This window comes from Hypanus sabinus, chromosome 30 (assembly GCF_030144855.1).
Source record: "Hypanus sabinus isolate sHypSab1 chromosome 30, sHypSab1.hap1, whole genome shotgun sequence".
NCBI classification, from domain to species: Eukaryota; Metazoa; Chordata; class Chondrichthyes; order Myliobatiformes; family Dasyatidae; genus Hypanus; species Hypanus sabinus.
In genome coordinates, this window is record NC_082735.1 from 27304265 (window position 1) to 27328992 (window position 24728).

The 24728-nt window shown below is 37.8% G+C and overlaps 1 protein-coding gene across 5 annotated transcripts in view; it reads right to left on the reverse strand.

The window, feature by feature from the left end:
• Nucleotides 1-24728, reverse strand: part of LOC132383485 (protein argonaute-1) — a 98268-nt gene that overhangs the window by 52331 nt on the left and 21209 nt on the right. For 3 of the 5 annotated variants that reach the window (XM_059954481.1, XM_059954482.1, XM_059954483.1), the window contains 4 exons: nt 22761-22881; nt 19476-19657; nt 18284-18420; nt 14220-14354 (listed from right to left, as the gene is read on the reverse strand). In XM_059954481.1, coding sequence (XP_059810464.1) covers nt 14220-14354; nt 18284-18420; nt 19476-19657; nt 22761-22881 — 575 coding nt within the window. Of the gene's footprint in view, nt 1-14219; nt 14355-18283; nt 18421-19475; nt 19658-22732; nt 22882-24728 lie in introns of all 5 variants that reach the window. The other 2 variants (XM_059954485.1, XM_059954484.1) reach the window with 1 other exon arrangement.

Here is a 24728-nt window from a genome sequence, read left to right on the forward strand (position 1 = left end):
TCTGAACTAAGCCCATATTCTCAGAGTGATAACTGGATTAACAACTGATTTAGGCAAATGGCAAGAAAGTGCGGAACCAAGAAGTATGGAGATGGAGATTCATATTAGAGTTCAACTCCACTGCCACCCATATTGGGCAGTCAGACTGATTATAAAAGTTAGACCAAAAGATAGGAGAATGTATGTTGGCTGCCCAGTAATACAAACGAAAATTGTGCAAGGCCATGCCTCCTACCTTTTTAGGTTTTTAAAGATGAACTTTATTTAGTCTGGGATGTTTGCCCTGCCATAGATAGGATGAAATAATAGAATCTAACAAATCAAAAGAAGCTTTAGAAATAAAAATTGGTAAATATTGAAATAAGTATAAACATTTAAGAATAAGCATTTTAATAATATTAGTTCAACCTATCAGACATGGACAAGGGTGACCACTGTGCTAAGCTCTGATTTAAAAGATTAGTAAAATTTTCTCCAAAAAGACGCTTATAATTTCTTGTTACTGTAATGCCAAGGTAAATAAATTGATTATTTACTACTTTAAAAGGGAGGTTATGACATTCTAGTGATTGTGCATCTCTATTTATTGGAAAAAGTTCGCTCTTATGTAAATTAAGTTTGTATTCGGAAAGCTGACCAAATTTATTAAGGAGTGAAAACATCGGGGATAAGGAGGCAGTCGGGTTTGATATAAAAAGTAAAAGATCATCGCATAAAGAGAGACTTTGTGCTCAACACTCCCCCCACAAATCCCCGTCAATTCAGCACAACTTTGAAATGCAATCGCCAATGGCTCTATAGCCAAATCGAAAAGTAAGGGACTTAAAGGACACCCTTGCTGGGTGCCACGTTTAAGATTCAAAGGTTGGAATTGCTGAGAATTAGTCAAGACAGAAGCAGTGAAGTGTGAATATAACTATTTAATCCACGTAATAAAACTTTGTCCAAAATCAAATTTTTCTAAAGCCACAAAAAGACAATTCTACTCCACACGATCAAACGCTTTCTCCGCATCTAGAGAAATAACACATTCAGGAATCCCAGCTGAAGGTGAGTAAAGGCTTTTGATAAGTACCAACAAAGGAGATGGGTGCAAAAGATTAGAGCCCAAGGGACTGAGGTCAAACTGGCAAACTGAATTCAAACGGCTTGGTAACAGTGTGCTGATTATGATGATAGCTTTTTTGTGTGATAGGAGGCCTATGAGGAACTGAGGGATCTTGTTTTACAAGTTAAAAGATCTTTACAGGTCGAAGTATAAGTAGATAGAGTGGCTTAAAGCGAGAGATGAGATGCATATATTCTATGTTTTAGTTAACATGAATAAACTAATAAAAAGCAATGGAGCTCTGGTCACTTCAGTACAATATATGGATATATTGGACAGGGTGGAGAAGAGACTCACTGTGGTATTGGTTGGGATGAAGCACTTTATTAACAAGGAGAGACTGGATAGACTGGGCCTGGAAATCTGCCGAAGGGTCTCAGCCCGAGACGTCGACTATACTTTTATCTACAGATGATGCCTGGCCTGCTGAGTTCCTCCAGCATTTTTGTGTGTGTTGCTTGCAACAATACCTAACAGGTTTCATGGAAAGATATTAACCTGAAAGATATTCTGTTTTTCTCTCTACTATATCACCTGCTGAACATTGTCAACATTTTTGTTTTGCTAAAATGTTTTGAGTGACTCAAAGCCGAGGTTCTCAACCTTAATCCAGGCAACAATGCCATGAGAATATAAACAAAATGGAGTTGGCCATTTGGTCTCTCACATGTCATGCCATTAACAAGACCATGGTTGATCTTATAAGTAAGGCAACATTTTCAACTGATCACTGGCTTCTTTTCTTATTCTGATACCTATTCACCTGTTTTGAATGCAAACAAAACCACCTTTAAGTGAAAAAAATCTGCCATTTCAATTGTAAATGGCCCAGTACTTAGTTTGAGACTGAGACCTGGACTCCTTAGCAATGAAAACATCTTCCATACATCTACCTCACTGAGCCCTTTAAAATTTTGTAAGTTTCAATTAGGTCAAATCTCATTTTCATGAACTCTGGAGAATAGCGCCCTTGCTTACTCAGTCACTATTTATAGGATAGAATTGCCATGTCAGGAAGCTGGTGAAGCTTTGCTGCAATCAGCATACAACAGGTGTATCCTTTTTGAATTAAGGAGACCTGTGGAGTACAAAATACCTCAGGTATGGTTTTATGAAGCCTTGTATCATTGTCATAAAACATCCTTGCTCTTTTATTCAAACTTTAATTAAGTTTGCAATTAAGAAAGACAATGAAGCAGTAGGCAACCAAATGCAGTAAGACCTGGACAATATCCATGCCAGTACTTAACCAGAGAAAATGCAGTTGTTACCTTCTCACATTCAGTTGTATTACCACCACCCAATACCCCATTGTTAATATGCTGGGGGCTACCATTGACCAGAAACTAAACTGGAATAGCCATATACACAACAAGGTTATGAGAGCAGGCCAGAGGCGAGCAATCCTACTGCAGGCAACTTATCTAACTCCACAAAGCCTGCCCTCTTATCTGCAAGGCTCAACACAGGAGTGTGATGCAATATCCTCCAGTTGCCTGGATGAATGCAGCTTCAATAACACTCAAGAAGTTCACCACCACAAAAAACACAGGCACTCTATTCATAACCATAGATAGGGTGCCTACGTCCTCCTGTTAGGCACCTCACACATAGCCATTTACTCACTCCATTACTGACACACACTAAGAGTGTTTTGCACCACTTATGCAACTCACCAAGACTCCTTCGACAGTACCTTCCAAACCTACCACCTCTCCTAGATTGGCAGCAAAAGCATGGAAATACCATCATCTGGAAGTTGCTCTCCAAACACACCATCCTCACTTCAAGTTTAACGATCATTCAACCATCCATGAATACAGCTAAACAAAGCTAAACTTTTTAATTGTATGCAGTGTACTGTCTGTTATTTTGTGGTACTTATTTGTAACATGGTAACAAATGATACAGCATCTACACAAACAGGGGGGTTTGGGGGCTTCAATCTCCCATGTTTGGCGGGGCAGGAGGGCGTCTTCCCTGGACCTACACAGCTGATGGAATGAGTACCAAGACACCAGTAAACATATAGTCACACAAAACAAATAGATAGCCCAAGTGCCTGGGTGACATTTCCTGAAAATTGATGGTAGATGGGTGTTATCAGCAACAACAAGCAGTTCTCAGAGGTCTGCAGTTTGCATGCATGCAGCCTGACATAAGGGGTCAGCTCCCACACCAGCAAGGATGCCACGGTATGTCACCTCTGACGTCTCCTCTCCTGGACTGCTGCAACAGGTGAGCCTAGTCCTCGTAAGAACCGAGGTCGTACGAGCTTCTCCACCGCCTGCCTTGCCAATAAACAGAAGAAACAGACTTGACTTACAGCATTTTACATTACCAGTGTCCAACAGGGTCTTGTGATTGATTGCAAGAGAATTATTCAAAACAATCACTCGCTGTTAGACTGGCTTTGTGTACCAACTTTAATGCCTTTCGGTAGCAGCCAGTAACAAGCTCTGCACCAGGTCCAACTCCTCCGCCAGCAAACAGCTTGCAGTCCTTGAAGTTCTTAAGAGTCCAGTGTTTTCTTGCGATTGTAAAAAAATGTTTCAAAACACCTTTGGGGAGGCGGTTCAAGAGCCCCAGAAAGGCCGCTATGTCCTAAAAATTCCACCATCTTACCTACCGGAAACTGGAAAATATCACTATTCCTTTGCTAACAGTATTGTTAGTTCATAAGGACTGCAGCAGTTCGAGCCACCTCATCACCACCTTCACAGATGGCAACAAGGAATGGGTAATTCAGTGTTGGCCCAGCTTGCAAGCAGCATATGTTCTCTCTACCGAACTTCCCAAATGACACATTAACCATGTAGTTATCCACTTATATATCCCCTGACGTCTCTTCTCATCCATATCACTACTTACTCTTTCTACTTAGTTCTGTAACATTATCAAACTTATACATATCTGTACTTAGCCAAAGCATGGAATAAATTGCAAATAAGGTAGGGCATTATCACACTGGTCACAGTCTGACAATCTGAAAAATAGAAACATAGAACATTACAGCACAGAAACAGGCCTTTTGGCCCTTCTTGGCTGTACCGAACCATTTTTTTGCCTAGTCCCACTGACTTACATCCAGCCCATATCCCTCCATACACCCCTCATCCATGTGTAAATATCTGGTTATTCATGATCACTGTTTACCTGTTCACCAACTTACAACCCTCACGTGTCTATAACCCAGAGAGTTTGTTCACAGGTCAGGAAAGTGGCTGTGAACAAGGTGAAATATGGCAGAAGATGCTTGCAGCCCCACAAATCCATTCTGCCAGTCTCACAAGTACTTTCTCATATGTTCAGGCTGTACAAACACTGAACATTCATAAACTGGAGAGAGCTTAAATCATTAATTTCTCCTGCCTAACATGTTTGCATGTCTTAAAGAAATGTTTGTTTCCATTCAGCTCACGTATGATATGCCTCCCCCCACTGACTGTCAACTCTGCTCGTAATATTGCGGCAAAGCCAACAATTCAGCATCAAAGATTTCTTAATATAAAAAAGGGGGATTAGTAAATGGGTTTGGTTCTGTTAGGGAGGGGGTGGCATGGGTGAATGCCCTCTTACCAAATAACAAGACATCAACAGTCTTTTAACCAGTATGCACAATCTTTTGTTATTCAGTGACATAAGGAGGCTACCTACTGGCAGGAAATCTATTAACACAAAGAAATCAGATCTCCTATTTGAATATTTATGTTACAATGTTTGCACTTTCTTCAAAAAAAACTATTGGCAGCTCTGTTGTTATCAGAGAATGAATGGTTTTGTGGCATGGTTGGAATGCTATTGCACAGAAACAACAGCAGATCTGTTGTGCTTTGTGCACTGAATAACATGAATCTCAGATTATTAATCTTCCATAAGATTGCACATTGGTGACTTCATGACTGATTATTTGCTCTTCCTTACCCAATTCTCACAAAACAATGAACAAAAGAACTGGGAGACCACACATTAACAATGCAAAGATGCACGTACCTGCTAAAACATAGTGTTTAAAAAAAGGAAAATTCTAGCTGTGGCCGAAATCTTTAAATTGGTCATTCTCCCAATTTTCTAAATTCTCTAACTTGAATGTAATTATGACATTTTGGCAGTAATTCTTTAAACTACTCTGTACTTGTAACATAAATCAACTCATTGAATACTTGACTCCCCACCTTACTTTTGGTTCAACAAGATTGGGTTTACTTTGTGGAACACCCCCAGTGTTTAATCTTCAATTTTGCTTACGTCAATGATGAGTCTCTTCCAACAGAGTAGTCAAGTTCAAAGTAAATAAATGTCACCATACGCACTGAGATTCCTTTTCTTATGGGCATTTACATTAAGTACTAGAAACACAATAGAATTACTAAAGGACCACCATCAACAGGACAGACAAACAATGTGCAAAAGACAATGAACTGCAAATACAAAAAGAAAGTAGAGATGCTGCCATGCTTTCTTCTGACACAGGACAGATCCTTTGAAATGACATGGATTTTAAAGTTGCTGACCCTCTCCATCTCTGATTCCTTGATAAGAACTGGCTCATGAACCTCTGATTTCATCCTCCTGGAGTCAATAATCAGCTCCTTGGTTTTGCTGATGTTGTGAGAGGTTGCTATTGTGGCCAGATGTTCAATCTCCTCTCCTATATGGCGATTTGTCATCACTTTTCATTTGGCCAGCAACAGCAAATTTGAATATGAAATTGGAGCTAAGCTTAGCCTCACAGTTATAAGTATTAAAGTGTGTAAAGCAGAGGACTAAACATACAAACTTTGTGGTGCACCTGTGCTGATGAAGAGTGTGGAGGAGATATTGTTGCCAATCCAAACTGACTGGGGTTTGCAAGTGAGGAAATCAAGGATCCAATTGCACATGGAGGTAACTGAAGCTGAGGTCTTGAAGCTTATTGATTAGTTTTGAGGGGATGATATATCGGATGTAGAGCTGTAGTGAAGAGCATCCTGACGTATGCATCTTCACTGTCCAGATGTCGTAGGGTTGAATGAAGAGCTAGTTAAATGGTATCTGCTGTTGTGACAGCAGGCAAATTGGAGTGGATTCAAATCATTTCTCAGGCAGGAATTGTTATGTTTCATCACCAGCCTCTTAAAACACTTCATCCCTGTGGATACTTCTGGACTATACTCAATGAGGCAGGTTACCATGTTCTTCTTAAGCACTGGTATAACTGAAGCTTGCTTGAAGCAGATGGGTATCTCAGTGAGGGCTTAAGATTGGGTAAGTAGTAAATGAGAATCAATAAAAAAATACTATTCATGCTGGAAATCTGAAACAAAAACGCTAGAAACATTCAGCAGATGAGGTAATGTCTGTGGAAAGTTTCAGCTAACCGTAGATATTAACTGTTCCTTTTTCCACAGCTGCTTGGCCTGGTGTTTCCAGCAACTTTTTTTGGGTTTTGTTTGAGTCGATATGCTGGATAAAGTATTGAAGTTTATGGCATGCTACACTGTTGTTAAAACATAGAAAATAGGTGCAGGAGTAGGCCATTTGGCCCTTCGAGCCTGCACCACCATTCAGTATGATTATGACTGATCACCCAACTCAGAACCCTGTACCTGCTTTCTCTCCAAACCCCCGATCCCTTTAGCCACAAGGGCCATATCTAACTTCCTCTTAAATTTAGCCAATGAACCAACCTCAACTGTTTCCTGTGGCAGAGAATTCCACAGATTCACCACTCTCTGTGTGCAGAAGATTTTCCTCATCTCAGACCTAAAAGGCTTCCCCTTTATCCTTAAACTGTGACCCCTCGTTCTGGACTTCCCCAACATCGGAAGCAATCTTCCTGCATCTAGCCTGTCCAATCCCTTTAGAATTTTATACTTTTCAATAAGATCCCCCCTCAATCTTCTAAATTCCAGTGAGTATAAGCCTAGTCGATCCAGTCTTCCTTCATATGAAAGTCCTGCCATCCCAGGAATCAATCTGGTGAACCTTCTCTGTACTCCCTCTATGGCAAGAATGTCTTTCCTCAGATTAGGGGACCAAAACTGCACACAATATTCTAGGTGTGGTCTCAACAAGGCCTTGTACAACTGCAGTAGAACCTCCCTACTCCTGTACTCAAATCCTTTTGCTATGAATGCCAACATACCATTTGCCTTTTTCACCACCTACTGTACCTGCATGCCCACCTTCAATGACTGGTGTACAATGACACCCAGGTCTCGTTGCATCTCCCCTTTTCCTAATTGGCCACCGTTCAGATAATAATCTGTTTTCCTGTTCTTGCAACCAAAGTGGATAACCTCACATTTATCTACATTAAATTGCATCTGCCATGAATTTGCCCACTCACCTAACCTATCCAAGTCACCCTGCATCCTCTTAGCATCCTCCTCACAGCTAACACCGCCGCCCAGCTTCGTGTCATCCGCAAACTTGGAGATGCTGCATTTAATTCCCTCATCTAAATCATTACTATATATTGTAAACAACTGGGGTCCCAGCACTGAGCCTTGCGGTACCCCACTGGTCACTGCCTGCCATTCTGAAAAGGTCCCGTTTACTCCCACTCTTTGCTTCCTGTCTGCCAACCAATTCTCTATCCACATCAATACCATACCCCCAATACCGTGAGCTTTAAGTTTGCACACTAATCTCCTGTGTGGGACCTTGTCAAAAGCCTTTTGAAAATCTATATCACATCCACTGGCTCTCCCCTATGCACTCTACTAGCTACATCTTCAAAAAATTCTAAGATTCGTCAGATATGATTTTCCTTTCACAAATCCATGCTGACTTAGTCCGATGATTTCACCTCTTTCCAAATGTGCTGTTATCACATCTTTGATAACCGACTAGTATTTTCCCCACCACCGATGTCAGACTAACCGGTCTATAATTCCCTGGTTTCTCTCTCCCTCCTTTTTTAAAAAGTGGGGTTACATTAGCCACCCTCCAATCCTCAGGAACTAAATCCAGAATCTAAGGAGTTTTGAAAAATTATCACTAATGCATCCACTATTTCTTGGGCTACCTCCTTAAGCACTCTGGGATGCAGACCATCTGGCCCTGGGGATTTATCTGCCTTTAATCCCTTCAATTTACCTAAATCCACTTCCCTACTAACATGCATTTCCCTCAGTTTCTCCATCTCACTAGACCCTCGGTCCCCTACTATTTCCGGAAGATTATTTCTGTCTTCCTTTGTAAAGACAGAACTAAAGTAGTTATTCAATTGGTCTGCCATGTCTTTGTTCCCTATGATCAATTCATCCGTTTCTGACTGTAAAGGACCCACATTTGTCTTGACCAATCTTTTTGTTTTCACGTATCTATAAAAGCTTTTACAGTCAGTTTTTATGTTCCCTGCCAGCTTTCTCTCATAATCTTTTTTCCCTTTCCTAATTAAGCCCTTTGTCCTTCTCTGCTGGTCTCTGAATTTCTCCCAGTCCTCAGGTGTGCTGCTTTTTTTTGCTAATTTATATGTTTATCTTTGGACTTGATACTATCCTTAACTTACCTTGTCAGCCATGGGTGCACTACCTTCCCTGGTTTATTCCTTTGCCAAACTGGGATGAACAATTGTTGTAGTTCATCTATGCGACCTTTAAGTGCTTGCCATTGCATATCCACCGTCAACCCTTTAAGTATCATTTGCCAGTCTATCTTAGCTAATTCACATCTCATACCTTCAAAGTTACCCTTCTTTAAGTTCAGAACCTTTGTTTCTGAATTAACTATGTCACTCTCCATCTTAATGAAGAATTCCACCATTGTATGGTCACTCTGACCCAAGGGGCCTCGCACGACAAGATTGCTAACTAACCCTTCCTCATTGAATACCCAATCTAGAATGGCCTGCTCTCTAGTTGGTTCCTCAACATGTTGGTTCAGAAAACCATCCCACATACATTCCAAGAAATCCTCTTCCTCAGCACCCTTACCAATTTGGTTCAACCAATCTATGTGCAGATTGAAGTCACCCATTATAACTACTGTTCCTACAAGAATTAACATTCCGTGATCTCCCTTTTAAAGTAGTTCATAATTAATTTACTTATCTTGGGATTACAGTCACAAGGAAGTTTAAAGATCTTTTTCGTGAAAACTTTGCCAATCTTTCATATACTATAAAACAGAGTCCATTACAATGGTCACCTCTATCTATGTCTTTGGTAGGTCGTATTAATGTTGTTAAAATGTTTGTTCTCCCTAAACTTTTATATTTATTTCAATCAATCCCAATTTTTATTCCTAAATCTTTTTTTGATTCCTTAGACTCTACTATTTAGTCATGTCTGTGGAAGAATAAGCGCTCTAGAATTAATAAAGTTTATCTCCAAAAATCTAAAAAAAGAGGGTGGCATGGCTTTACCTAACTTTCGTTTATATTATTGGGCAGCCAATATACGTTGTGCTACCTTTTGGACCTTTTTCCATGGCCAACACGAGTGCCCTAACTGACTGGCAATGGAGTTGAGCTCCACTAAAGATTTATCTATCTCTGCACTTCTTGGCTCTGTACTCCCTAGTAGTTTGTCCAGATTAATAGTTAATCCTCTTGTTAGACACACTTTGCGTATATGGGCTCAGTTTAGGAAATTTTATGGTTTCCATGGTTTTTCCTTTTCTAGCCCTATCTTACATAATCACCTTTTTTTACCTACTACGTATGATTCAGCATTCAATGAATGGTATAGGAAGGGCATTAGACATTTTGAAGATCTTTTTATTGATAATCGCTTCGCTTCTTTTCAACAGCTCTCTGCTAAGTTCAATCTGCCCAATGCTCATTTTTTTAGATATCTCCAAATTAGACACTTTATTAATCCTTTAATTACTAACTTCCCTGAAATGCCTGAGAAAAACGTTATGGATTTATTTCTTTCTATTAATCCACTAGGTAAAGGTTTAATATCATTTATTCGTGATAAATTAGCAGCCTTACGACGTGCCCCTGTGGATAAAATTAAAATGGTATGGGAGCATGATTTAAATACCTCCTTATCTGATGAGACTTGGGACTCGATTCTCAAATCGGTTAATTCAACCTCTCTGTGTGCTCGCCATTGCCTTTTACAGTTTAAGATTGTTCATAGAGCCCATATGTCTAAATCTAAATTATCTCGATTTTACCCTAACATTAGTCCGCTTTGTGATAAATGCAAAAGGGGTGAGGCCTCTCTCATTCTTATGTACTGGTTTTGTCCTAGCTTGGAGAAATTTTGGAAAGATGTCTTCATAACGTTATCATATATTCTGAATCACCACCTAGAACCTAACCCTTTAATTGCTTTGTTCGGTTTCTGGGGCGAGACAGATTTACGTCTGAGTTCGACTAAGTGTCGAATATTATCTTTTGCTTCTCTCCTGGCTAGACGTTTAATCTTCCTTAGATGGGAGAGATGTTGCCCCGCCCACACATGCTCAATGGCTTAATGATATTATGGCCTGCTTAGACCTTGAAAAAAATTCATTATTCAGTTCTTAATTCGGATATAAAGTCCCATAAGGTCTGGGGACCTTTTATTGAGTACTTTCATAACCTTCCTCTTAACTAAGGTTTTTTTTCCCGGTCCCTTGCTTTCAGCTCTTTTTTTTTGGTAGTAGGCATTAATATCTTAAGTTGCTAAATGTATTTACAGTTTTGGGGGTTTGATTGTCCTGATTTATATTCTCTATATTGTGTTGTGGTTGGTCTGGAGTTCTTTTTTTGTTGTTGCGGGGCTTGGGGAGGATACTAATTTTACATGTCTTCAATTTGGGTGCTTTCTCAATTATCTTTTTTTGTACCATATTATCATTTTATGTTTATTTTTGCACTGTATCAATGTTCTTCATTTTGATCTGGGTTTTTTTTATCTGTAGCGATGTAGAAAATATATAAAAAAACTAATTAAAAAAAATAACTACTGTTCCTTTATTGCATGCATTTCTAATTTCCTGTTTAATGCCATCCCCAACCTCACTACTACTGTTAGGTGGCCTGTACACAACTCCCACCAGCATTTTCTGCCCCTTAGTGTTATGCAGCTCTACCCATATCGATTCCACATCCTCCAGGCTAATGTCCTTCCTTTCTATTGCGTTAATCTCCTCTCTAACCAGAAATGCTACCCTACCTCCTTTTCTTTCCTGTCTATCCCTCCTGAATATTGAATATCCCTGGACGTTGAGCTCCCATCGTTGGTCACCCTGGAGCCATGTCTCTGTGATCCCAACTATATCATATTCATTAATAACTATCTGCACATTCAATTCATCCACCTTGTTATGAATGCTCCTCGCATTGATACACAAAGCCTTCAGGCTTGTTTTTACAACACTCTTAGCCCTTATACAATTATGTTGGAAAGTGGCCCTTTTTGCTTTTTGCCCTGGATTTGCCTGCCACTTTTACTTTTCACCTTACTATTTTCTTCTGCACTCATTTTACACCCCTCTGTCTCTCTGCACTTGTTCCCATCTCCCTGCCACATTAGTTTAAAGTCTCCTGAACAGCAGTAGCAAACGCTCCCCCTAGGACATTGGTTCCAGTCTAGCCCAGGTGCAGACTGTCCTGTTTATACCGGTCCCACCTCCCCCAGAACTGGTTCCAATGCCCCAGAAATTTGAATCCCTCCCCCTTGCACCATTTTTCAAGCCACGTATTCAGCTGAAATATCCTATTTCTACTCTGACTAGCATGTGGCACTGGTAGTAATCCAGAGATTATTACCTTTGTGGTCTTACTTTTTAGTTTATCTCCCAACTCCCTAAATTCACCTTGTAGGACCTCATCCCGTTTTTTACCTATATCATTGGTACCTATGTTCACCACGACCACTGGCTGCTCACCCTCCCATTCCAAAATGTCTTGCAGCCGCTCACAGACATCCTTGACCCTTACACCAGGGAGGCAACATTCCATCGTGGAGTCTCGTTTGTGGATGCAGAAACGCCTATCTATTCCCCTTACAATCGAATCCCCTATCACTATAGCACTCCCACTCCTTTTCCTTCCCTCCTGTGCTGCAGAGCCACCCATGGTGCAATGAACTCGGCTGCTGCTGCCTTCCCCTGATGAGACATCTCCCCCAACGGTATCCAAAATAGTATATCTGTTTAGGAGGGAGATGACCTCAGGGGACTCCTGCACTACCTGCCCACTGCTACGCTGTCTAGTGGCCACCCCTTCCCTTTCTGCCTGTGTAGCCTTTACCTGCAGCGTGGCCAACTCTCTGAATGTGCTATTCACGACTTTCTTAGCATCGTGGATGCTCCAGTATGAATCCAATCGCAGCTCCATACGCTCAATGTGGTCTGCCAGAAGCTGCAGTTGGACACACTTCCTGCACACATAGTCGTCAGGGACACTGGAAGTATTCCTGATTTCCCACATGCTGCAGGATGAACAAACCACGGGGCTGATCTCAGCTGCCATGACCTACCCAATACTTGCCTCAACTTTTGAAACTTTCTCCTTTGAAAGTTGCAATTGAGATTACGTGTTTAATTTTCCCTCCTTTCCACACAATTGTACACTTTGTCTTTCTTTACTTTGGATGCTAAACCATGCTGAACGATGTCTTTCACAGTTAGGTGTGAAGCATTTAGTTTTATTTCCCACTTGCACTCTGCTTTGCTAAGCATATTCGGTATTTACAACTTTTATTTTAGACTTTCAGCATTACAAGTACTTTGCTTTTAAAGTTATGATTCACTGAAATGGAAGCTTAGTATACTCCAAGACAAAACACATGCTACTCATTCTGGAGACACAGTTCAAATATTGTAGTCCCATCACTGAGATGACCTATCATTAGTAAGCTTAAAAATGTGGTGGAGACTGTATTTACTGGTTGTATAATGGCCTGATATTTCCTTTGAATGGAAAATCCTAAAAAAAGTTGTAGATTTGGCCCAGTACCTCACAAGTAAAGCCCTCCTAACCACTGAGCACATCTATATGAAACACTGCTGTAGAAAAGCAGCATTCATTAACAGAGATCCTAACCACCCAGGCCATGCTCTTTTCTCGCTACTGTCATCAGATAGAAAGGACAAGAGCCTCAGAACTTGTACCACCAGGTTCAAGGACAGTTACTACCCCACAACTATCAGGCCCCTGAACAAAAGGGGATAACTATACTCACTTTCCCATCCATTGAAATATTCCCACAATCAATGATCTCACTGAAAGGGCTCTTTATCTTGTTATTTCATGTTCTTGTTATTTATTGCATTGTTTGTTGTCTTTTGCACTCTAGTTATATTTCACTGATCCTATTAGTTACAATTCTATAGATTTGCTGAGTATGGCTGCAGGAAAATTATTCTCAGGGATATATGCGGTGACATATATGTACTTTAATAATAAAAAAACTTTGAACTTTCATTACCATTTTGTATACAGATCTCAAAGGTGATCAAATGTAAGTTGTACTTTAGCTCAGGGGCAAGGTGATGCTGCACAGTTGAGAGTTGACATGACCAAAAGTAACATTTATGTTTTATGCATGTTCAATTAGGAGATTTCATGAAGATATACTTGGATAGATATGGAGAATTCAAGTACAACAAGAAATCCCCTGATGGTCTGGTCAACAATACTCCCTCAAGCAATTTCAATAAAACACATTATTACATACTGTACTTGTTATGACATTTGGTCCATTGTGTCTATGCCAGTTTGCAGCAGAGAAATTGCATCAGTCCATGGGAAGAATGTGAATCACAGAAAAATCTAGAGCACAAGAAGGCAGCAAGAATAATGTGCAACTTTTGTGTAGCTAGTACCTCAGGTCAGGATCAAACTTGGTTCCCTGGTGCTGGGTAAGCAGCACTAATCTCTGTGCACTTGTGGCATCCTCGATCTGGTTGTTCATTTGACTTAATTTTCAAAGAATGCTGGCTATTGCCCTTGCCCACATTACAAGAGGACAAAGTTTAAGAAGTTTTAATGTGATGTTACAGGAATCTGTGGGAGCATACTGATATTGAAAGTACTTGCTATGGAGGTGCAGTGGGTTCCCTGAATGAACTAACAGCATTCTTATCCACCCATACCTTCATAAATTGGCTTCTTTGATGGTGGGGGACAAAATGACTAAGTATCCTAACAATGATAAAAAGCAACCATCATGAAGCTTACCTTTAATTTCTTTTGTAAAACGTACTCTCTGAGAGTCCGTAAGAGGCTTTGGCTGCTCATCGATATTCCTTATGTCTAAGACTTCACACATGAACTCTATCACTGGCTGCGCTTTGTAGAAAGCTGTGGCGGACACTAAAATTTAAAGAAAAATAACAATGGTCAGTGATTTATTATTGTCACTGTAACTAATCCAATGTAAAACACAAGAATGAAGTCCAACATTTAGAAAATCAATATATATTTGAAAAAGTTTTATTCAGACCTTAATTAACTCATAGTTTGGAGCGAGACATTTTGTTTAATACATTGAAGCCTTAGAGAGCTTATCAGAATTACTAAATAATTAACAGCTATTGCTAATAAGGCACCAGCACTTCAAGAAAATAGATGCCAGTAACTTACTACCTTTTTTTGTAGGAAGAGATGGATTCACAGTCCATAACAGTTCTGAGGACCGCTCAAGTGAAAGTCTCAAAATTCTCAAGGATTCTTGCTTCTGCCATTAGGACTGTCCTCTGACACGGATTCCTTAAGGAAACCGGAGACAGAGCACCAACATCCTGCTGTGTCTCAGCAATTATATTGAAAATCTCAGTGCTGAGTATGCATTGGGGCTCAGCAACTCCATTCATGTTAATGAACCTTAAACAGCTCACAGGAGGCAAATTCAGCCCATTTACACTTTTTGAATTGAGTTAATCTTTGAATTTAATTGTTTTTGTGTCGTCCAGAGTTGCAATAATTTATTTTTTATACGAATTTGCATTTGACAATATGTACAATTGTAATGATTTTCATTACCTTTGAAATTTTATGATTGCCTCAGATGTCAAAGCATGGCAGAACTTCACTGAATAGGATTCACTGGCGTTAAGTCTTTACTCATCATAAACGTCACTGCCACACAATGAAAACCATGCTGAGATCTCATCTGCCAGAAGATATTGCAGGCAAATGTGGGCACAGAAGAGGCATAGTAGTGGCTCACTGTTCAACTTGAAATGCAACACAGAACAGTGTCTGGAGACCATTGTGCACCACAATTACATACATTTAGGGGCAGTTTCAAAACAATACAACTTCTCACCTCCTGTACCAATTGTTATTCATATATCTGTAACTTTCACGACTGCTTTTGCACAGTTCTAATCAAATTCAATATGTTACAAATCTTGTCTCATGATATAAATCTGTTTAATATCTTAAAGACATAAGCTATTAGGATAACACTTGAATTATTCTAGAGATTATTAATAAAAATGCTGCTTTGTCTATTACTATGGGACTTCACTCATTTGCAGGGAAACTAAAGCATTTAAATCCAAGGCCAGATCTCCACTTTACATACTTGCCCAAAACAGACCTAAAAATCAACTAATTGCATATGAAGGAAATACTCCACAGGTGGGACAGTGCCTCTGGGAAGAGAGCAGATTCATCAGAACTGGTAAAGTACAAAAACAATCTTCTGTACACTGGTTATGGAGACATAGCATACATACGGGTCTCTCTGCTATTTCTGGGAGGGTTTCCACATCTTATTTTTTTAAAATTAATTTATTAAATTTTTAGAAAATTACAAAGAATAAATGTGATGATTAAATAGTAAGAAAAAGAAAAATATTAACCCTCCTCCCTCCCCTTAACCCTAATCTAAAGAGAGAGAAAAAAAGAAAGAAGAGAAAGATTGCCTGGATATCGGAGGATCCCCACATGCTCCACGGAGTTCAAAATAATTTTAATATTTATTTTTACTTTCCCCAATTACTTTATAATTTTATCTTCAAAGGACCTATGTATTTAATCCTATCTTTTGTAGGTATGGGAGCCAAATTTTCAAAAATATATTATATTCATTTCTTAGATTGTATGTAATTTTTTCAAGTGGAATACAACTATGTATTTCATTATTCCAACGATCCATAGTTAAATATAAATCAGATTTCCAAGTAACTGTGATAACTTTTTTGGCTACTGCCAATGCAATTTTTATAATTTTTTTCTGATACTTATTCAATTTAATTTTTGGTATTGTCCCTTCAATGTCTCCTAATAAAAATAATACTGGACTATGTGGGAGTTGTGCTCCAGTAATTTGTTCCAATAAAAGTCTTAGATTTATCCAAAATGGTTGAATTTTAAAACAAGACCAAGTAGAATGTAAAAAAGTACCAATTTCTTGATTACATTGAAAACATTGGTCAGACATATTTGAATTTAATCTATTTATTTTCTGTGGTGTTATATATAATTGATGTAAAAATTATATTGTATTAATCTAAGTCGAACATTTATTGTATTTATCATACTATCAGAACATAATCTTGACCAATTTTTTCCATGAATTTTAACATTCAAATCAGATTCCCATTTTTGTCTTGATTTATAAATTCCTGATTTAATTGTCTGTTTTTGAATCAAACTGTACATACAAGATGTAAATTTTTAAATTTTTCCTTTTTGAATTAATATTTCTATTTCACTAGGTTTTGGCATCAACATTGTTTGACCCAGCTTTTCTCGTAAATAAGCCTTTAATTGAAAATAACAGAAAAGAGTGTTGTTAGATATTTTATATTTATTTTTTAATTGATCAAACGACATCAATATACCTCCTTCAAAACAATCACCTATATATTTAATCCCCTTTTGGAACTAATTATGTAAAAGTTTATTATCCATTGTAAAAGGAATAAGCCTATTTTGAATTAAAGTTCTTTTTGCTAATAAAGATTTCTTTATCTCATCGTCCATATTTACCTTAATCCATAAATCAATCAAGTGTCTTAATATAGGAGATTCTTTTTTTCCCCTTATCCATTTGGATTCCCATTTATATATAAAATCTTCTGGTATGATTTCTCCTATCTTATCTAATTCTATTCTGATCCATGCCGATTTTTCTTCATCAAAAAAGACGCAATAAATCTAAGTTGATTTGCTTTATAATAATTCTTAAAATTTGGAATTTGTAACCCTCCTAAATCAAATTTACATGTAAATTTTTCCAATGATATTCTTGACATCTTTCCTTTCCAAAGAAATTTCCTTACATCTTTATTCAGTTCTTGAAAAAACTGAGGTAATTGTATTGGTAAAGTTTGGAATAAATATTGCAATCTAGGAAATATATTCATTTTTACAGCATTAACTCTACCTATTAACATTATTGGTAACATCATCCATTTATCAAGATCCTCTTATTTTTTTAATAATGGCAAATAATTTTGTTTATATAAATTTTTTACATTATCAACTCTAATACCCAAATATTTTATCCCATTTATTGACCATCGAAATTGAGTTACTAATCGACATTGATTATAACTTCCTTTGGTAAGGGGTAAAATTTCACTTTTATCCCAATTTACTTTATACCCTGATACTTTCCCATACTCTTTCAATCTAAAAGATAATCTTTGCAAAGATTGCAATGGGTTTGTTAAATAAATCAAAACATCATCTGCAAATAAATTAATCTTATATTCTTCTTGATTCTCTAAAGCCCCCAAAGTCTGAATCTGTTCTAATTAATTCAGCTAATGGTTTTATTGCCACCACATCTTATTTTTGTGAGGATTCACACAAAAGAAAGTCGATTTATTTATAGAGGTTGTATATATGCATGTTTTCACATAATTGTTGGATAAATATACAAATATTATATAAATGCATTTACTTATCCTGATCAATTGATAATGAGCAAGACAATATTTTTGGCCAGATTGTCTTAAAGGACAGAAATGAACCTGACTAATCTATGCTAATATAAATGTGATCGAAAATCATTTGTACAGGAATCAGAGTAAAGGATTAAAGCTATATTAAATGACTAAAAGAATAAATAGATAAAAAAACAGTAGTCAAACTTATATTTGATGGTAATCATTCCACAAGAGATCTATTGGCAGTAAATGGTCCCACAGCACATGAACCATTTGTAGCCTATGTACAAATTAACCATAGAACTTGCACAGCATTTTTATTTAAGCAATTATTTGCTGTTCAGTAACTAGTTAAAGATCAATGCAAGTCTTCAGTAGAAAAAAAAGTTATATTACCATCGATGTTCAACATCATTTTCCACATGGCAGGTCGGACAGATTGATGGAAACCAAACCAGACTTCTCTACCTCCTCCCAGTGGGTGATAGTAACCCTCTGGTGGAGAAAAGAATGAGCGACCAACAGGAGTATACCTGAAATATAAAAAAAGATTAACAGCTCAAAAAACATTTTTGCAATGAGCAAGAGGGGTATAGGTTGATGGAGTGAGTGGTGATAAAGTACCTTTAGCAACCTATTGTCAAAGCACAAGCAACAAATTTGGACTTCTTTACTGCTTCAACATGTAGAAATGTCTGCTTAACTGCTGCTCTTAGCACTATTGACTTATGAAAATGATCAGAAAACCAAGTTATGTTGATTTCAGAAACAAATGCAAATTAGCAGTTAATTTACCTTGATCAAAGCAAAATGGAAGCCCCTACAGTGTTTACTGGGTTTGCTCATTGGGCATGGAATAAATTAGCATAACACACGTTACTAGTTTCACAATATAACTCACAATGTGATGGCTGTGCATCTTATTGCAGAAAACAAATGGAGTTTGTGCACAATGTGGAGATCTCTGGATCCAGAACAAGTGTAGCTTGACCTGTCCATGTAACTTAAGTACGGTTACTGGAAATTCTAAGCCATTTCCTCTTTATAATTCCCTAACTGAAAAACTGACACACTATGAAAAGCAGCAACTATAAAAATGCTCATTTCCTTTCCTAAAACAGATACATGCCTGTAGCCTAACCTATTTCAGAAATCGAGGGCCAGGCTAGTTGTCCCACTTGTACAAAAGGTGCTGATCTTACTGAAAGTATACCTATGGTGAGATAATGCAGTCTTCTTACATATAATAAATAGTAAATGATAAAACACCCAAGAAATTGATAAGAATCTGAATTCGCATATACTTTTTCATTGGTATGACAGCGTCATAAAATGTGAATATATCATTGACAAACCATAACAGCAACATAAAGTCAAGGTAAAATAAACGATTTCTTCATCTCACATATCACTAATTAAATTTCAGTATTTGCAAAACTTACAACTTGTGACACCAAGGAGTGACTTCAAGTATCACAATATTCAGTACTTTTCCTAACCGCATCAACTAGCCTTAATGTATTTGTATATAATACAAATTAAATATTAATTTTTTTCCTTAGGTTATATCAACAATAAATCAGATTACCTCATTGATGCCAAGTGCCTCATTGCTACATCCAATGCTTGAACAGAGTCTAACGGAACTTGGATTCGACCACTGACAAGGGCTTCATGCAGCAGTCTCCAACTTACTACTGCCAGCCATTTAATGGAGACCTTAAAAATCCGATCTTTTCCTTCACCAGGAATGGTCACCTCAAAATCAACCTTACATTAAAAGAAAAAGAAACAAATAAATGAAACTGCCAAAAGATAAATCCTTCTCTCTGGAGATTTTTCATGATATAATCAAAATAAAATTAAAAAAATTAAGCAACCAAAAAAATTTTTACCAATTTTTTGACACCTGGAAAATTTCAGTTTGCAGACACTCAATCCAGAGAAGCTGGGTTAAGGCTAGTGCACTGAGCCTGGTTAAGGTTGGTACACAAATCAAAAAACATCATGCATTCCAATCTCCACCTGGCAAGCAAGCCTGGAACCACCATGAGAAGACTTGTTGCTGATGCTTTGGGCTTCTCCCTTCACACCACTGCCAAGTACCACTGACTTACTGACTTGTTTGTGTTTCTCTTCATCTGTCAAGATGTTAGTTGGCCTTTCTTATTGGAACGATACAAACACAGCAGCATAGTAGCAATTGCCCCATGACTAGCTTTGATTTAAAGAACATGTGAGATAAATGAAAACATCCATAAAAAGCACTGTTTCTCCAGAATTGTGTACTTCTGTTACTTGAATAATGAATGGCACACAAAATCAGTATGCCACTGTTGGACCTGAATTCTTAATTTTAATTGTCATTTTCGTTGTAGTTTTAACACTTGATTATCTGCTTGTATTTTAAGCCGCCTTCATATGCATAATAGTTTGATATGCCTCTAATGGCTACATGAAGTATAATTCTGAAACCTTCACTGTACTTAATTTAGTGATTGTTTTCTTGTCGGTTCATTTTCACTGCAGCATTGAATAAGTATTTTCCAGTTGGTTATCTCTTATCTACAGATTCGAATGCAAGTTTTCTTATCTCTATGTATAAAAATAGCTGTTTATGCTAGGTGCCATCTTTAGTTTCTCTCCTCTTCAAGTAGTAGACTCTTGGCACTGTTCCTTTTCTCTTTATCAGCTTTTAATAAAACGATCGTGAAACAAGTTGTATGCCTCATTCCTGACTTCTAAAAGAAGCATGGATTTAAACACACGATTTAATAGGACTCAGCTCTGTGCTGAACTCTTTGTGTTCTCTTTGTGGACTTCATAATGCTATTGGTTTGCAGTTATTTTTTCCATGATGTTTTCTTTCTTATAGGCATGACGTGTTATTTTTCTCTGCACATTGGGTGTTTGACTGTCTTTTTAAAAAAAATACCTGCTCTTTTGTGTTTCTTTGTTTCATGGTTGCTTATTAGGAGACAAATCACAAGTTTGTACAATATATACATACTTTGATAATAAATGCACTTTGAACTTTGACAATTAGAAACCTTGCATCTAGCAGGTTCCCTTTAATGGCATGTATAAATACTGCTCACTGAGTGAGCCATTCAAATCCATTAAAAACAATTGAAAAAATACACCAGGTGACCACATTCATCACCTTTTAACAAAAAGCACTTAATGTAGAAAAACATTCAAAAGAAAGTGGGAGGAAACATGAGAAGGACGTACAAACTTCTTACAGACAGCACCAGAATTGAACTCCAACAAACTGAGCTGTAATAGCATCATGCTAACAACTCTCATGGTCATTGTTAGCCACTGGTGAGGAGAGAAATGAAGAATAGGATATCGAAGATCCTTAGAGACTCCAGAGGCAAATGTGCAATGGAGGAAAGTCATTGTAGCAATCTGGCAACATCAGGAAAGAGACATGGCAGTCCCAATGTTGGAATGAAATACAGTGGATTCTGGTTAATTGAGACACATTGGGGCAAGTACAATTTGGAGTAATTAGGTGGCTGAAGTTTCAAAATGCATAAAAAAAGGGAAACTACTGTTTAACTGAGTAATAATTTATGTATTTAAATGAAACACAAAAAGTATTTGAACACTACCAATACCTCTACAGTACAATAAAACTATTAGTTCCTAATAGTTATCGATGGAGGATTTCATCTGCCGTGTTCTTTTGATTGATTGTAAATTAATAATAATCAGCAGACTCCTACCACAAATATTTTCAAATTCTGTGTTATTCCTAACTTACTGAAACAGTGAAATCATTTTTTACCACTCCCAGCTGTTTCTGGCATCTCCATCTCCAAGCCTGAAAACTTGGAACTGCGATGAGCAAATTAGTTCCAAATTGCCTTACTGAGAATTTCTTGCCAAAACTGATGCTATTTAAAGACTGATCACTCTAAGCACGGTGTACGTCTAATGATCACACAAGTGAATGTGAGTGGTGATAGTTAGAAACTGTTCAGCAACCATCCCCTGACCCAATTAAGCAGCACAGTGCCCCAAATAAACAAAGGAAATCCCAGCTATTTCCTTGATTTAGCTTTTGTTCTTTAATAGGAGCTGTCCAAAATGTATAGCTGCCCCAATTAACTGGGGCAGCTATACCAATGAATCCAATGAATTTAACCCTTGATGCTTTGATGATTGTATGCTGTACTGACGACACAGACCAAGAATATCCTAGGCTCTATTACCACTTAGTTTTCCATTTCTGATGAGCGTTTATCTGTTTTTAAATTGGAGTATGGCAACAGTTGAGCTGCAGTTGAATTACAAATCTTTTAATCACATTACAGTACACTATAATTGTTCTACATGCTGGGTGGGAGAAATAACAGGCTCCATTATGATATCACATCCACACACAAAATGGTGGAGGAGCTTGGTACTATCTATGGAAGGGAATAAACAGTCAATGTTTTAGGCCAAGTCCATTCATCATGACTCATTGCATGTTTCTTGCAATTTGTTGCTGTTGAAAAGCACACAACTGCAGCCACAAAGATACCATTCAGTATCACTCTAAGCCACATCAAGTGAGCAATATTTGGTAAATGTCTACAAAAATCCCAAGAAGACCTATTCAATACAATTCAGCCAGATGTTTTAAGTGTTGGATGCATATTTAACAGCAGGGCTAACCCAAAATGATTTTTACAACACAATACATTGAAGTACAAATATAGAATCCCTAGATCAGCACATATTTGATTTTAAAAAATTGGAAGTTTCCAATATGCATTGCTTGTTTCCACACGATAAAACTTATATAAAAAAAAGTTTATTCCCATTCAAGGAAGAGATAAAAGCCTTCACCCCCTTCTCCACATGAGATGCAGCATACCCGATCCTGGCCAATAGGTAGTAGTGTTGCTGTATAAATATTCTTTTTTCCATCATACACTGGCTTTCTGTCTCCAAAGATCTGAGGTTTGAAATGCTGTACCATGTACTCCACCACTTCCCTGCAAAACAAATGTATTGAGAAGACTATCTTATCAAGATTCAGTGTTACTCTATTGATGAATGCATTTTTTGCTTTATTAACTGAAGTCACGTCTGGCAAGGTGTGAATTTCTTCTATTTTCAGAATTACAAGAATAAACACAGGCATCCCTTTGATGTCTGGATCCTAAATGCAAGATAGATCCGTGATGTGCACCCACTATTCATGGATTATGAAACATGTTGTGCTTATAATGGATTATTTTCCCCAAATGTTAGCAAACTGAAATATTCTCTCATCTATGCTCATTAGCAAATGATACTTTTGAATACGCTCACATTAGGCATACATTGACTCAAATGTTCAGAATTCCTGACAATCACTAGAGAAATCCTGTAAAAAGGAACACAAAAATTTTTGAATGATTTACTTTTAAATTCCTGGGATTAAATTGTCAAATTAATTTTAAATTGATGATGTCAAGGCTCATTGTACAATCCTCAAAGGACTCCTAAGCAATGAATCTGGCATTCATGCATCCCGTTCTCATCATGCCTTCAAAAATTTGCACGTTCAGTTTTAATTCACAACCTGAAATTAAGTTTTTCTGTCACTCTCCCTCATTGAGGTGCTCACTGGAAATCTTCAGTCATACTAATATCAACTTTCATGGGTATAAGTGAAGACTCTTGAAAGGGATCTGAGATGCTGCGCTACAGGAAAGCCACCCTTTAACAAGCTGTTGTTATTGAGAATTTACCTTCATTAGAGGCTGGGTTAGAAATTGCTAATTTGATTTTTAAACAATTTAAAATCGATGCAGGTAACAAGATCATCTACAGAAGAGAAGGATCTCAGCACCAACAGATTACTACTGCATTTATACCCTGACCGGAAGGAAGGGCCATGCAATTCACAGGGATAATTTTATTTCCACTATGCATCTTCAACCAGCCTCAACACTTATTTCTTCATCCTAAAGTTTTGACTTTCTCAACTTTACAAACCCAATGCTTCAACCTTTATGAAAATACTAAAAAGCTTGCCACAAATCAAAATGGCACAATTAGTGAAATCACAAATGCACAGATCATAATAACTATCACCATTAATGAGATTTTCAAGCACATCTAGGGTTTACGGTTTTTACATTGAATATGGAATTAAAAGTTTGAAGTTATTGATGTCATTGTCATAACTGCTTACAAATGCAGTTCATGCTGACTTGATCATCTCAACGCAAGAAAGGCAAATCATTTTTTCATCCACTATTAATGTTGCTCAAGCCTGATTTGTAGAGGGGAAAATTCAAAGTTTAGAGCTATTTGTCTTGTTCTATTGGGGAAGAAATCAAAATTCAGCAATAAACCTTGAGTGTAAAATATCTGATACAATTGTATTATTACCATAAGTTACACTGCTTTGCAGAGTACTAATTTCTTATGATGCCTTGTGTCTGGGGTCTGAACTCTCACAGATGCTAAGCGTCCATACTTTGCAAAGTATGGGCTGCTGTTCCAGGCACCTAATGTGGTGTCGACAAACTAGTGAGAACTCAGCCCTTCTTGTTGTTGTACACTGTTGTGTCTAGAGTCACGGTAAAACCCCTTAGCCCACCATTACTGCTCGTGTGGCAAGAGTCCTCCTTGGGTTGATATGAAAGGGTTGGCTTTAACATGGTCAGTATGCTGTATGTTGGTACTAGCAGCTTCGGTTCTATGTCTTGATCATTTACATCCTATAATCTCTCCTGTTGGATGTGGTAGGAGTTGTTTTCTTCCCTCTCAGCTGTGGAGGGCAAAGCAGCCACGCACACTGAGGGGGAGACAAAAGGATTAGCACATTCACTAGGAACCAATGAGAGAG